Source organism: Micropterus dolomieu, linkage group LG20 (assembly GCF_021292245.1).
Source record: "Micropterus dolomieu isolate WLL.071019.BEF.003 ecotype Adirondacks linkage group LG20, ASM2129224v1, whole genome shotgun sequence".
NCBI lineage: Eukaryota > Metazoa > Chordata > Actinopteri > Centrarchiformes > Centrarchidae > Micropterus > Micropterus dolomieu.
This window is the reverse complement of record NC_060169.1, coordinates 18,200,117-18,216,701: the sequence shown is the minus strand read 5'-3', so window position 1 is coordinate 18,216,701 and position 16,585 is coordinate 18,200,117. Positions and strand designations below refer to the sequence as shown.

The 16,585-nt window shown below is 38.6% G+C and overlaps 1 protein-coding gene across 2 annotated transcripts in view; it reads left to right on the top strand.

Moving 5' to 3' along the window:
• The window catches only part of galnt18b (UDP-N-acetyl-alpha-D-galactosamine:polypeptide N-acetylgalactosaminyltransferase 18b), an 84,428-nt gene that overhangs the window by 23,209 nt on the left and 44,634 nt on the right, over window positions 1-16,585 (top strand). For both annotated transcript variants that reach the window (XM_046033639.1, XM_046033638.1), the window contains exons 2-6: window positions 6,492-6,687; window positions 8,968-9,134; window positions 14,530-14,713; window positions 15,661-15,858; window positions 16,099-16,213. In XM_046033639.1, the coding sequence (XP_045889595.1) occupies window positions 6,492-6,687; window positions 8,968-9,134; window positions 14,530-14,713; window positions 15,661-15,858; window positions 16,099-16,213 (860 nt within the window). The remainder of the gene's footprint in view (window positions 1-6,491; window positions 6,688-8,967; window positions 9,135-14,529; window positions 14,714-15,660; window positions 15,859-16,098; window positions 16,214-16,585) is intronic.

Here is a 16,585-nt window from a genome sequence, read left to right as displayed (position 1 = left end):
CCCCTAAATAAAATGATGAACCTGAAAATGAGCTTACTATGACCACTTTAAGGTTCTGGGGCGTTGGTTTGAAGTGAGTTATGGTGGCAGATATCTATGTTCCTAGTCATTCAACCTTGCGTGTCTGGGATTTTTTTTTTTGTTCCATTCAGTAATTCCGGTGGCTTTTGAATAAGTGAAACAACTTCAAAACATACCAGAAAGTCCTGTTGCCTTTGATTTACTGCTGCTATCTGACATACAGACGACTACATAATTCTTTACCATTTTAATATTTACAGACCATTATAATGTAATGTAACTGTAATACCATTTGAGACATCTCTTTGTTGACTACTACAGTAAATGTAATTTGTGAACTTTATTTCTAAATTTCGTGACCAGGGGGAACAATACACAGACTAAAAAGTATTGTACAGATGAAAGGACCTCAGAGAAAAACACATGTAATATGTGCTGTAGAGCATAAAGAAGTAATTAGGGCTGCTTGATATGGTATAATTAGAAATTAAATTGGACAACAACAGGATTTTGTAAAACAATCTGTGTTTGTAAGACATTTTGTAAGACAATATGTTCATATAACGATTCCACTGACAGTAGATAAACAATATTATTGAATTGTCACCTAATGTGATCTTTGCTATGTTATGACCCTGGGGTCATATTTTGTTATTTGTTATCTCACCCTGCACTGTCAGCTGTCTCCTCCCTTAGAGTGTGTGTGTATGCAGGTAATGGAGAACAGGTGGGTACACTGGATTGGTCCTGCAGAGCTGATTGCTACCTCCTGATTGGTCACCTGGATAACAGCAGCTGTTTTGGGCACTGCTCATCTCTGAAGCTAATAAAAACTGATAAATTGTATTTAATTTGTTCTGGCATTGCTTGGGAATGGGAAGAGTGGGAAGCCACACATTTATGTTACATCCTGGATACCCCTAGACCTTGATAGCTGTCAAAGTGTGACCTGCAAAAGTGGAGAACTAAACCAGAGCGATCTACTTTTTAAAAAAATATCTAGGTTGTTTGAGAATATAGTTGTATTGGAACACTCAAAATATTTAGCAACATCATAATTATATTATTATTCAAGTAAGACAATAAATTATTGATTATAAGTTTCTCTAAAATGGCAAGACCGGAAAAGAAGCTCAAAGATTGACAGCTGAAGCTGTTAAGATGTGTATTCCTGAGCTGCTCTGCTGGAAATGCATTTGGAAAACTGGTAAATGTGGCAGCTTGCAGGGGATTTTCTGCAATATTGTCAAAACTGCCTTAAATGTGAAAAGTTTTTAAAATACTAGATCTCTTTTAGCTGACAGCTTCTTTGATATCAAGTTGTAGAAACACCAGTGTGTCCTGAAATTTTCATGTGGATGATGAGACTCTTTTGTTGTTTTTTACAGACCGAAGTCTACGTCAAGGTCTCCTGCCTCTCAGTCAGTGTCAGAATGAATATACAATGAATTTTTTGACAGCACCACAGCTTTTGATGTTGTGGCTTCATGCTCCGCTCTCATTATTTTAGATGTAAAATGACTGAGGATAAATTGCAAACTGTCTCCTGTAATTCAAGGGTATTTACAGTGAAATCTGTGGAACAGACAGCGAACTACAGACTCCTTTTTAAATGGTTGTCTGGTGTCAAGGTCAAGCAGGGATCTTTTAATCGATCTGATTAAAACAATATTCACTTGTCAGTTTTACAATTAGCTGCAGGAGCTGCCCAAAGTAACTCTATCTCTGTATGTAATGTTGAGGATTGTGTTGTTCTGTATCGTAGAGTTCAGTCAGGATGCAAGTAGTCTCTGAATTATTGAGGCAAAACACAGATATGAAGTGCATTTGGCTTACTCGGGAGTATGGCAACATGCAAGCCCAATTTAAAGCTGTTCAGAGATGATGTGACTGTTTATATACCCTTAAATTCATGTTTGTTTGTTTTTTGATATTCCTAAATACCTCAGGTCTTTAGAGACGCATTAGTAACTTAACACAGAATGAGTTACAAAATAAAAGGAAACTTAAGTACTAACAATGATAATCTGCCAAAAACATATTTATGTAGTGATACCTTTCACTGGAGCAATTTCTTGTTTATTTTTACAAATGTATTGTATAGTGTTATAGGTTACTGAAAATGGCCCCCATTCATTTTCTACACACGTGTCCCAAAGCAGCACTTAAGGACGAGTGCATGCACACGCCGTTAAGAGCTTCTTAACATCTGCTGTCCATGGTGCTTAAGATCATGCTGAATATACTTTCTTCCTTACGTTTGACTGTTTGTAAGCCGTGCTTTAGATCAAAATTTATACACTTCAAAGCATGACTGTAGTAAACGATACAAAGAAATGTTTTATACTTGGAATTGTTCTCTATGGAAACAAAACTTAGTGTGCAGTAAACAGTATACTTGCTTGCTGCCCTTTATAATTCATGTTCCTGTGTGTAAAACTGAGATTGACATACCTGATAGAAGGCACACTTGACTGATCACTTGGCGCATATTATATATTATAATCTACAGAATCAGCTGCTTCAGACATGCCTTTATTTTCATTAACTGTCATCAAAACCCTTTAGTATCAAAGGAAGTACTGCTCTGCAATATAACTAAACACCATCATGTTGCTGTAACTGTGAATGTGAAAAATAATACACTTACATATCTCTCTATAAATCCTATAAAATATATAGAAAACAAAGATTTTCAACACTGTAGGCTAAACACCAAAACATTAAATGAAAATTTGAGGGAATAGCAGGGATCAATTCTCTAATTAAATAAAATGTATAAATAAACACTTAACTTAAATCTCTAAAGGCTCTCAAGACATGAGGTATGCCTTTAAGGGTTAATGATTTCTAGTAAACTGACTCCAGCTGTCCTTTTGACGGTGTGCAGCATCTGGTATACACTAAAGATCTATCAACTGAGGTTTTACCCTTTTATTGATTTTCACTAAAATTGTTACGATGGCCAAATGCTTCCCTCTTTCCTCCCAGTGTAAAACAGAATATCGAGAGGCAGGTAAAAAAATTCAGGCCTACAGCAGTTTTATCAAAAGTCTACATCTGTACCACCTTGAGTTAGCGCTGCATAGAAGAGCGTTATTTCTGAGGTATCAAAAATTATATTGATTTGCATTGGAAATTCTAAACATCTTCCTCTCCACAGGCAGGGAGGGGGGTGAATAAATATAATTTGATAAAGTCGGGTGTGGGGCAGTTTCATCATTGTGAACTATCTTTTATGGGATCAAATTTAATAATTCAGCATGCGCTGCTGTGCCTCTAAAAAGTTCATGTAGGACCTGAGGGTTTATTGTTCTCTTTCAGTGACTTCTTTGTTAAGTGAGAATTTTGTTCTCCAGCGATTTTGTTTCTATAGTTATGTTAACGACAATGAGTGCGTACATGTTGTATGTACATATCTTTCCTCCTGCCTCTCTGACCTGTGACCATGGGAGCAGACGGCTATAACACAGTTGCCTTGCTGTGCACGCAATGGAAGCACACTAAGTGCAGCACTTCACACATGCCTGGAGTGCTGCTGGGAAGCTTAGGGAATACTTACCTGCCTACAAACACATACACACACATACACACACATACACACACACACACACACACACAGCAGTTTTTTAGCCTCAGGTACTTGGCTGTGCTTTACTTGAGTTAGCACCAAGGTTACTTGACTGAATGTGTACTCAAGAGGAAACCACTCTCCAAACAAGGTTCCAGTAAGTCACATGACCTGCTCGATGAAAAACCATCATGTCATGTGACTGTGAAATAGTTTTGTTCTGCGTGTTTTTGTCAATCATCTACTGTATGTGCACCAGTAAAACAACACACTAAATGGACCAAGTTACCAAGGTTACCTTGTCCAAACACCAACCTGACCTAACTGCTGCTTTAGGGATTCACCGCTGGGGAAACTGCCTCTGTAGGCTTAATTAATCACCACCTCAAGCAGTTGAATGAATGAGCCTACAGGCATACTTGCCGAGATACATTGTCCTCTGGCTTTCATTACAGCAGAGATACCTGCATCCTGCATCCTTAAAATGATAAACGAATAACAACATGTTCATTAATTTACAGTCGTGTTTCTGTCCACCAGGTTAATGCAATCCAATACTCACTCAATCTTTTAGCTCTCTGGAAATATCGGTCTCTTTAGCTGCTCGATGCTCCACAATGTTCAACAGCTAGTCTCTAACTGTGTCTGTCTGCTGTTTGGTGCTGAGCAGGTAGTGTACAGTGGGTTTTTAGAGCTTTGGACTTTGTTTTAAAGAATATTTAGCAGATGTATTTAATGAAAGTTGGTACCACCAAATGTCTAGAGGCCATTGAAAGCTTCTTCCAGTAATTGTGTAAAGGTCAGACTCGTTGTTGAAGTAAATATAAACATGTCCTCTTAATAACCAGAAGACTGTACTGTACTGCATGTTTGAATTTTACAGGTACAATAGTTTTGTTCACCTTGCAAAGACATTTACGGTAAGCTCCTACCTTTTTTCAGAAGCAGTTCTTTTTGTTCAGGTTCTTAATGTAATCCATTCATTCTTCCATATTGTTGTCGTCTTAGCTCTGGCTGACTGTTTGTCACTCGTATGTTAAAACAATCTGCTCATAAATATTAACCTTGCCCAATATACCCCCCCCCCCCCCCCCCCCCCCACCACACACACACACACACACACACACACACACACACACACACACACACACACACACACACACTTAACCTTGTCTTCTGCTTGGGTCTTTGAGGAGATTTAAAAAAATTATCTCAGTCTTCATTTGTTAGGCTAAACATTTTTATCTCCTTCTGAAACTTGAGACACATTTGAAACAGCAGAAAACATCACCATGACAAATAAGATTCATTAAAAGAAGAAATCATTCTTTATCACTCTTCTCCTAGCTTGCGTTTCATTTTACTCTGAAAAAGAAAACAGAACTGTTTATTATGTCTGTTTGGTTGAGAATCATTCCCGATAGCCTGTCAGCAGTAACCTCAAATAGTGAAGCTTTATAATGCTGTTGGTCTCTTTTATATTGTATATAGCCTCAATATGCTGCAGGAGACTGATGCCTTCTCTTTTAATTAAATTATTAACAAATGATACCAGCACCAATTTTCATTACATTCAATTTCCTGCTGATTAGGACACTTTAATTAACAATATGCAATTATTATCCATGACATGGAATTTAATTGTACTCAGTCCTTTTCAATGAGGTAAATTATTATTAAGCAAATTATTTTCAGGGCTTTGTTCTACTGCTTAGAAAGCTGTTTGTTTAGAAGTATAGGGTGTATAAATTGAAGTTATTGTTTCTATATACTATACTGAGACAACGCATCATACAGTGTACAGTCTTTGTCACTTTGTCATTCTCAGTGTACATGAAATGGCATTCTCATCTTCACTGGGTTACCACCGCCGACCTCTAACCTGCAACCCCATGTTTTCACAGATCATAAATATCACAGTGCTTTTCAACACTAAACATAAAGCTCTGAAATATTCAGACCAGCCTGTAGCACACTATTCAACCCGTGTATAATGTCCCAAAAGGTACTAGGATTCAATAAAAGGGCTGTATTAAACGAGAAACCTGGGAACTAGTCTTTATTTATGGTGCAAAAAAATCTATCTGCAGAAGACAAAATCACGAATCAAGATTTTAAAGCTACAGACCTGTAATCATGTAAAGTTGATCTTCCTCCCTATATTCTGTAAAAATTTAAACCTAGTGTTGGTAAAGCTTCCTGTTACTGTTACACACACTCAGATGTTTGCCTCTAAAGCGCATTTAATCCTACTGGAAGCAGGACAGAATTTCTAATAGATGCCACCGATGTTTTATGGAGTCTGGACATGAACTGAGTCTATCAACAAGGACCACAAGCAGTAATGTACTGTTTGTCACACTAAATGTGAGTTCTCAGTGCTGTCAGCTCAGCTATGAAATGAGTCAGGACTGCACTCATTCTGAACCCTTCAGTTTCCTTTTACAATATTCTGATACACTCATAGAAAAAGGTTCACTTACTCTATAAATGATCACACATTACCACTTCATTAATTATTAAAGGAAGCTTGTGTGTGTTACTCTAGCGATACCTTTAGGGAAATTACTTTCACTTTCTCCTCTCTGCGTAGGTCAAAGAGCAATGTCAGATACAGAACAAAGGGGCTGAATCTTTTCTTCAAGGACACCAGCGCTTCTCATCATGTGTATGTGTTTCTGTTGAAGAACAGCCAATCAGTCTCTTTAAATAACAGGCCACCCTTCACCTCCTAACATACATTACAGCACAAGGAAAACAGCATTTATCACAATGATTATATTAGCGCTATCATTTATCCACGTTCCTTAAATGTCACCTTACGCACAACCTTGCCGGTAGGTTGAGAGGCTGTGGCCTAGACAAATATTCATGCTATTTGTCTTCCTGTGCCTCCTAGAGACTCCAGCGAGGGGAGAGGACGGTCAGGCGGACACATCATTCTCTGACTCGTCGCTGTTCGCTCACTGGGGTCAGGAGCTCAGTCCAGACAACCGCCGGGTGGCACTGAAGATGTTCCAGTACTATGGATATAACGGCTACCTCAGTGAGCGTCTCTCTCTAGACAGGCCAATACCAGACCTCAGGCCTGATGGGTAAGAATGCAGGTAGAATGGTGCTCAAACACTGTCAACCTTCACTAGATGCTTGGTTTTGATAGAGTATATATCTGTAAAGTAACTTATGTTTGAGGAACTATTTATTTCTGTTGTTTCCTGACACATCTGAATTACGGTACCTCTTGAGACATGAGAGTCATGTGCCCAAATTTTGTCAGTTTTTGATTTTCCTCCTCACTTGCAGCTTTTTCACTTGCACTGAGATAGCTAGAGTATTACAGTATATAACAGTATCAAAACAAGGCTGTGCTTTGAGCTAAACGCTAACATCAGCAGGCTAACATGCTCACAGTGACAATTGTTAAGATACTGAAGTTAAGCAGGTATAAGGTTTAAACCATGTTCACCACCTCAGTTTAGCATGTTAGTATTGTAACATCTGATAATTAGCATTAAAAAACAAGTACAGCTGAGATCAATGGGGATGTGATTAGTTTGCTCATAATGGCTTAACACACCCATATATATTAAAGTGGTAACCTATAACGTAACCACCACAGTATAAATTGTATGGCATCTCTAACAGCAAATTTACATTGAGTCTGTGCAGCAACTAACAATTTATTTTAGTTATAAATTAATCTGCTGTTAATCAATTTTACTATAAAATATCAAATACAAAATATAAAAGATTAGATAAAAGATAAAATATTAAAACATATTTACTATTATATAGACAGATATACATGTCTGGCTTTGGTTTTGCTTGAAAAATGAAACAATTATTAAAATAGATGCTGATAAATTTTCTGTCAAACGATTAATTGATAATTGCTGTCAGTTATGAGAATCATTCACTTTTCAATAATAAAAAAAGGAACTCACCAAGCAGAAAACCCCATTGCTGTTCCCTCTCAAACACAGAGTGCCTCTAATTGAAAACCAATGAAGAATTTACTTCCGCCTACAGCATTCAGCACAACTACCTGTTGCTGAGTTAATTATATTAAGTAGGCAAAGGCAAACTCTTGTTTGTTTGTAAGCCTGATTCTTACAATATCTGTCACAAACCCATTCAACCATTTTCATCTGCAGCATATAAATAAGGAACACATTAATTTCCAAAGCCTTGTGAAGTTATTTGTGCACTGCGGGCACTTTGATTAAGACCTGGACAAAAAGCATCAGTCCTGGAAAGTCAATACACTAACATCTTTACGGGGAATTGTTCACACGACATTGGTTGGCTGTGACTTTTCAGCACAACTTTTTTGTTCACATCACCAGAGTGCTCAAAGTGACATCCTGGTGTAAACGTTTACACAGCTCGAAGATCTTCAGGGCATTTTCTCAACTGTACAACACTAGACTCCCTTCAGACTATCCCTTCACACTAATACTGGCTTTGTACACTCATCCAAAACCATTCTGGGGGATACATTAATCACACACATTTTGCACACATTTCCCAAAAGTAATGCCGGAGCCATGTCATTATGTAAATACAACAGGCTTTTGGGCCGTAATGAACATCATGATGTGGTTACAGCGATGTGATGCTGTTAAACTTGACAGGCTGGACCGGAAGCAGGTAAGATATCACAAACCTAACACAATTCCCTCTCTACAATTAAATTAAATGGTCATGTCAAGAGGATTATTATGGGGAGTTTGCCACAGATTTTGTGACCACAATCCACATATAATAATGAGGGGATGATTGCCATCTGACGCATTTGTGTCATTACATACAGAAAACATTATGATCGGGATTTCAATTTAAAAAATCATTATTAAAACTAAAAGGGACAATATCTGCAGCCTTATAATCTTTTTTTTTTTTTTAAACAGCTTTCACTCTGCATTTCCTGGAAACAGGCATCAGTTTTATCTTGGGAGAGGAGGCTGGATGCCTTATTCACAATGAAAATATCAGCATGTGGTGGCAGAAAACAATACTCCTAAAAGGGAAAGAGAGGAGCTTGATTGATGTCAGACCGTAGCACACGACCAATTATTTATTCCCCCTAAGCGGATCACTTTTATAACTGCATTTCAGGTGCACTGCTATAGTAGCACTCTAATCATCATTTCCAAAATTCTGCTGGCCATGAACTGGTGCCAGTGACTACATTTAAACCTTGATTCATGAAAACAGGATCCTGATATAGTCTGCCAAGTAGCTTATTTGGCATGAAATCTGACATTACCCTGCTCTTTAGGAATCAATGTCAAATTTATCTGTTAATCCTTTAGACAGACTGGTGCATATCTAAACATCACCTCAACATGGGTTTTTTTATTTGTCCTCCACAGGTGCAGAAACATAACGTATCCTTTAAACCTCCCTCAAGTGAGCATTGTGTTCATTTTTGTGAATGAAGCTTTGTCCGTCATCCTGCGGTCCATTCACTCTGCCATCAGCAGGACGCCCTCCCACCTTCTCAAAGAGATAATCCTGGTGGACGACAACAGCAATAACGGTAAGCAGCATAAATTTATAATACAGCAATGTACCAATCATTGCTTTACAACCATGACCAGGCATGGCAGGCCTGTCATGCTTTGGATTTAAACATGTTGAAGTGGTGTGTAAGAAATCTGCTTTGTCTACCTCTGTCAGAAGTAAAGGATCAAATTATTATTATTGTTATTATTGTTATTGTTGTTATTAATTGCTTTTATTATTTCAGTAGTAAATGTTCCACCACTTTCATTTTAAACTGTATTATGTGCTATGTGAGAATGCTTGACAGGCATGGCAGTAACTAAGGGGGGAAGAGCTTAGCAACATGTTAACAACCATTTTGGAATGTAGCTTTAAAAGAGACCTGTAGTTTACATATCATTGCCCCGCATATGTGGAGAAAACTGTGATATTTACTGCTCCTCTGACGGCCTCCAGACTCCTTTAATGTTTTTAATTGGGGGCTGTGTTCACTGGATTTAACCGATAGATGAATTACACTAATTAGCTGCAAAGTGAGGAAATTTGCCCCGAGGCAGATAACAATCCAGCAAGGTGATGAAGTGTTTGTACATATCTTGTGTGCATTTGCAACCCTATTTCTTACATCTGCATGCATTGGATGTAGTGTAAACAGTGTTGGATTGAAAAGATATCCAGTATACGCTGACAATGTTTAGCTGCTGAGCTTTCATCACTTGTTATTTCTAAGATGATGTGTGTGATCACTGATAGGTGACTTTAGTCTGCCATGCAAGGCATAAGAAATAGACTTGAAGTCACCTGTGAAAAGTGGACCTATAATTTACAGTGTAAGACTTAACTACATTACAAAGGCTGAAAGCAGGCTATAAAAAGGTAATTTATAGGCAATAAACATTTAAATCGGCTGTGCTGCTTGTAACAAGGAATAAGACAGCCATTAAGGGCAATCAACATGGGAAATACTGGCACAGGGAAGAATATGTTTACCAAAGTCAATAATGCAAAACATGTAGCATGGCCTGTAGCCTGCTGGAAGAGAATATATAGATCACTATGGTATTTCTTGGTAACATCTCAACACGGTGGGATAAGAATGATCATTCTTCCTCAGGCTGTTATTGACCAGAAAGTTGAATATATATCCAGAGTTACCCGTTAATAAATGTAAAGATGAAAATCCAAAAGTTTACTCGCACTCCTTTTAGCATATTATTGAATTATCACATCAGACCCCACAAACATTCATATTTCATCACATAATTGAGAGCAAGGGAGCAGTCGCCTTTAGCACTTTCAGGGACCCAAGTCACGCATTGACATTTTGCTGATGGCATTTCACCCTGTTTGCCTGAACACTCTGTCACGCTTCCTCTGATAGGTCTGGTGTTATCATTATCGCCATAACTGTGAATCTTATCTTGGCTAAATGTTGTTAGCCTGTTGACCCGTGATGCCGCTGAGATTGTTGAAGGGGTCATTGTCCACACCTAACCTTCCAGGCATCCACAGCTTTACATTAGTCATCCACCACTGTCACAGCTCACCTCCGAGAGGCATTAGCATGCAGGAGAACGTGGAGCTATCAAGGGAGAGAAGGACAAATTGACCTAGCTGATTCCTCCTTAATTGGATAATGTCCCAAGCTGTGGCCCGAGAAAGGCTTGTCTTTGTAAGAGTGGGGTTGTGAGAAGTGCTCCCTTATTAGTCAGGCTGTCAGAAGACTTATGATTCCATACTTTAACTAATACCAAGGAGTCTTATATATATGTGAGGGTGATAAATTTTTGTGATGAGCAGCTAATTTCAAGCAACATGAAGACAGACAGAAACCTGTTTCCCATGGCTTCTCTGCCTGATCGCTGGTTGTCAGGGACTTTCTGAGTCTGACTGAGCTCACCTGTGATGGAGCCCTTTAGGTGGCCATTGGAGAGATCTGAACATCTTAGTTGGTTATAATTCATCCCCAAGCGACGTAATGTGGATTTAGTCAACAACTGAGGTGCCCATAGAAGTTCCAGCAACTGTTTGAAACCAGTTGGATATCCAGCAAATGGTCGCTGTAAGTCTGGCCAAAAAAAAGGCTGGAGGGCACACAAAAGATATCAGCAAAAACCAACAAAGCTGAGTTTACAGTATGTCCTGCCAACTATAACACACAAGCAATGCACATTTGTACTGGAACTTCAGCAACATGTTTTCAAAATGTTTTTAACAAACTGCGAGTCTTGGTTCCAAACCCTGGACCCAGAATTTGGATACGAGACTGGTGAAATTGTGGAGGGAGAGCGATTATCAGTTGGATATTTTAAACAGAGAATTTCACACCTGCGGAGTTGTGTAGTCAGAGATTGCCAAATGGTGTAGCGAAACTACACAGCAACTGTGAGACCTGTATCCATGCCGATTTGCCATCTGCGGTGCAAGCAGTAACGCCTGTGTGATGATAAATGGTCTTTAGTTTGAACATGCATGAAGAGAACATACCATGTTCGAAGCTTAGACAGACAAGCACAGTTCAGACACACTGCACATTAACATGCAGTTATGAAGCAGCCTATAGAAAGTTGAAAAAGAGAGGTTTAAAGCCATGTTGGAATAGAAGACATGTTTGGTTTTGAATACAGAAAGCTTTCAGTGTTGATTCAGAATAAAACAGTATCCATGTTCAGGTAGTTATACACTGTTTCTTACAATCTTATCTTGTTATATCAGACTGAGGATAGAATGGAGGTGAGCTAAGTGACAAATTCCCCGTTAGCTTTTTATCTTCTGAGAAAAAGCTGTTTTCTTGTTTCATTTTGAATATGTTACTGGATTTACAGCAATGTTAGAAACCTGTTTGTGTGTTGTTCCAGTCAAACTCCATCCAAAAGCCCATTGCTTTCCAGCAGAGCTTCAGTGGGATATCAGTCCTAAAAGATTGATGACTGGTGGCCATCAGCCATTCCTAGTGTAATGAGCTGTGCTTTATTATGATTTGTTATAAGGCAAAACAAATAATTTTTCAATCCTACACACATCAGAATGTCTTAATTATTGATTGATTAAAAACTATTATAATCTGGTGGAACGTCACTAGCAGCTGCTCGCATGATTAACTACAGTAGCTTTTTTTTAGCCAGAATCAAGAGTGAGTCAGAGTCCAAAGTGAAGACATTTTTCTACTACGTACAGTGTGCTGTGTTTCTCAGCCCAGGCTTTTCCTGATCCAAAGTCCCTCTGCTTTAAGGTCTGGATAACTAAGCAAGGCAAATTTACACCTGGGGTGTCTGAAGATTGCAATTAAAGAGGAAAAATACAAAAAAAACAAACCACTATAGAATTGAATGTTGCATGCCATGTATAGTATTGTGTGAGTGTTATTCTGCTTCAGACGTTTTTATAGTCTTGGTGAAAAATAGCAACAGTTCTCTGAGTTTCAAGGACCAACAGCGTCCACTGGGACGAAAAGTGAAACACTGAATCTCTGACTCTGATACACTGTAATTAAATTTTAGACAACAATTTAAGAAATCGAGCAAATTAAGTTGTTGTGGCCTCAGTGTTTTGGATTAGGTATGAATATACATACCCTTACAGACACCCGTTGGGTCTCCATCTTGTTTGTATTGTGCACATTAACAAAGATGCACTTGCACATGTGTTAGCATGCAGGCAGCAAGATACATATTCCTGTTGCCAGTTTTATTCCATTGATCAACATCTGGTGGCCGTAATGTGAAAAGAAGCGTAGCAGTGAACTAACAAAGGCAGTGAAGCTGCAAGCTAGCAAACATGGGTGCAAGAATTATGAGGAAGGAAATGGATTCACATGTGAATCACATTTGTTAGGCCTAAAGGATACACACAATGCACTTTCTTGAGAAACAGAGAATTTAAACATAACTCTGTTAGTAAGATAACTCAGAACACATAATGTATTGACTCATGACTCATTCATAACTGGAAAAGACAACATAGCCACAGTTGAGACTTAACTTGTGTATATATACATTTGACCCAAAGTAGAGTATGTCTCCTCTAAGAAAAAACTGAGCTGTCGAACATCCTTATGGGTGAAGATAATTGCTTCTTTCCTAATCTCAGAAGGGACTGCTGATGACAAGATACGAGGTGAAATCATTCCCATTATATATTCTTGCATTTTACATTCACTGTTGTAGAATCACTGATTGATATGCTGTGAGAGTTGTTTCTACTTCTTTTCAGGTGCCGCCATTAACTATCATGCCAAACAGCCTATATTTGTTGTTTGCACAGTGGGAGAAAATAAGGCTGCTGAAAAATATTTATAAATGATGGATCACATTCAAATAACTCAGTGCTGAAGCAGGTTCATGTGTCACTGTGCCAAGTGTGTGATGGGAAAATGTGCCGCTTTAATCGTATTCTGTGCATTTGATCAAAGCTGAGTCTCATGTCGTGCACTTTGTTTTAATAACAGATCTAAACTTCCATAATGTAGTCAGTGACTTCACAGACTTCATAATCAGATTAACTACTTCTCTAACCAAACTTTTTTCTAATTTTGGAAAATCAATGATTTTTTTGTTGTTGTTTTGGACTTTATAAAATGCCTCACCCTGCCTCTGAAGAAGCCAGACACAGCATGATTTCACAGCGGACGCTTTCTGCCTGCTTGCAACTGCTCCCCAATTCCCTTAAATGGGGCTGGCTGTTAAGAGAATAGTGAGAACACAGCCAAAGGTGATTTATACAAGGTATGATGAAACAGTGCTGATGACAGTTGTATTTTTTCCTACCTTATATGGTTGATAGTACAGAATAGTAGTGATATAATTGTGTTTTTTCACACATTTCAAAACAGACTCCAAAACACTTGGTCACCCAAGTTTTTTGCACTTCGCCTGTAATTTTTCCAGCCGAACCACAAGAGAAACTTCTATTACAGCACTGTGTCCGTAATTTCTTGTATGTTAGAGAAAATCAGCACAGACATTGCGAACTTTTCAGGAGAACTACAATTTGTTTTCATATAAATAGCACAGACTCTTTTATCCTGCAGGCTATGACTCATCACACAGTATATAGCTCAGGTAATAATGGAGGTAAAGTTTGAAGCCAAACAGTAAAATGGATGGACTTCCTCGATCTCCTCCCATCGTGTTTTGAAAAGAATTGCAGGCTGAGTCCTCAATATTGCAATATCCCGTTATGACTAGTAAGCCCCGTGGAGGTCTGCAGTGCTGGCTCAAGCTGCTGCCTCTTTGGTCCAGTGATCAAAGCAGTGAAGCATGAGTACTTTTGGCCTCCTACCAATAAAATACTGCCCACTGGAGGAGGACATGACGACGTCTTGTGGGTGGAAGTTTGCTCACAAACAGCTCTCACTGTCCTCACCTATCTTAGCCGGGATCTTCAAAAACTCTTCAGGTATTGATGTAAAATTTCTGTGCGTTTTGTAGATGACCTAAAGGAGAAGCTGGAAGATTTTGTGTCTGAGACTAACAGCCAACGTCCAGGATTCATAAAGATGGTGCGGCACGCCAAGCAGGAGGGTCTGATCCGGTCTAGAGTGAGTGGGTGGAGGGCTGCCACTGCCCCAGTTGTTGCCCTGTTTGATGCCCACGTCGAGTTCAACGTTGGCTGGTGAGTCACTCACAACGACTGTGTCATGAGGCTAGCACAGCACAACAGGAGCACTGGTTCTTGAGTCATATGCCTCTGTGTGGGATTTACAGAAAATCATTTAATTTTAAAACAAAAAATGCAGGTTAGCTCTTTTTCTAGTGACTGTATTCTGTGTCTGTGACAGAAACATTCATACGATATACACATAGAGTACACTCTGCATGAGATCACAACAATCACACATCTGCCAGCGTCCTCACACCGAATAACTGTGCACTATGTCCCAAATCTGTCATGAGAATCTGAACATACCAAACTTTTATAATAATTGATTTGATGTGGTTTTAAATCCTCATTGTACAAAAATCTAAATGTGCGAACTGTATCTGTTTTCTTGATCCAGACATGAACTTATTACTGCAATAATCTGAAATTTTGGGAATTCGCTTTCTTGCCAAAAGCTAGATGACAACTTTCTTCTCATCTAATCCTCAACAAGAAAGCAAATTCCAAAATGTAGAACTATTCTTTTAAATCTTTATATAAGTCTTTTTTTTTTTTAATTGTATTTATTAATTCCCTAGTGGCAAATCGCACAACTTCTTACACCTTCTTATCGTCTTTTTGTCATTTATTTAGAATTGGAGTGTAAATAACTTTGACCCCTTTTAAGACATGTTCAACAGTAAAGGGCACACATGCACATTAAATGACCTTGTAAATGTATTGTATAGTTTTTGAATCCCCTCATTGTGGAGTTTGCAAGAGAATAAACTTATTTTATCACTTCATATTTTGATTAATAAAATTCCATCACATTGTTAAACTAGTAAATTGGATTGAATTTGTGAAATTGTTTTTTAAAAAGTGCTCCTTACATGACAGGCATGATCACAAAGGTAATGGAGAAAGCCTGTCAAAACAAACGCTCACAGTAAAATGACTTTCTCTTTCCATATTTGAAGGGCTGAACCCATTCTGCAGAGAATTAAAGAAGACAGAACCCGCATAATCTCCCCATCATTTGACAACATCAAGTATGACACGTTTGAGATTGAAGAGTACCCGCTGTCTGCCCAGGGCTTTGACTGGGAGCTGTGGTGTCGCTACCTCAACCCACCCAAGTCCTGGTGGCACAAGGGCAACAAGAGTGCACCAATCCAGTAAGTGAATGCAATAATGTCTTGATAGCCAGAATAAAATAATATATTTTTTATGTGAATTGAAGTAACCCTGCTAAAAGGATCATTCATGCAGTATTCATGAACAAATTATATGTTGTGTATCAGATTTTTGTTCTTGTCCTTGCTATCACCATAGCAACTGTGCCAAGCTAACATTACCTGTGCAGAGGACAGCAACAGACAAACAAAACTGATCTTCATCATCTTTAATCCCCCCAGGAGCCCGGCCCTGATTGGCTGCTTCGTGGTGGATAGGCTGTACTTTGAGGAGATTGGCTTGCTGGATGAGGGAATGGAGGTGTACGGGGGAGAAAATGTGGAGCTGGGCATCAGGGTGAGTAATAATGTCACCCCCGTGGCCATGGGCCATTGTTCATCCAGGTAATGTGTGGAAAATTAACTATGATAATGACATTAAATGGCTGTTAGGAACAAGGTCACAGAGGGCCTTGTAGTGTTCCTTTTATGTTAAATACTTAACTCATTGGAAAAGTGTCATTTGGCTGCAAGCGATGTGGACTGTGCGTTTAAAAATTGTGTATAAGTGGAGTGGCAGTTAGCAAGGAGAGGAAAATCAGAGCTTTGGCCAATGTAGGCCAACGCATGCATTTATTTTCATGAAAGGTCAGTGTTCTGCAAACTGTCAGAATGATGCTTTTGATAATATGTTATTTTAATCTAATGCAATTTATCCCATGTTATTCTA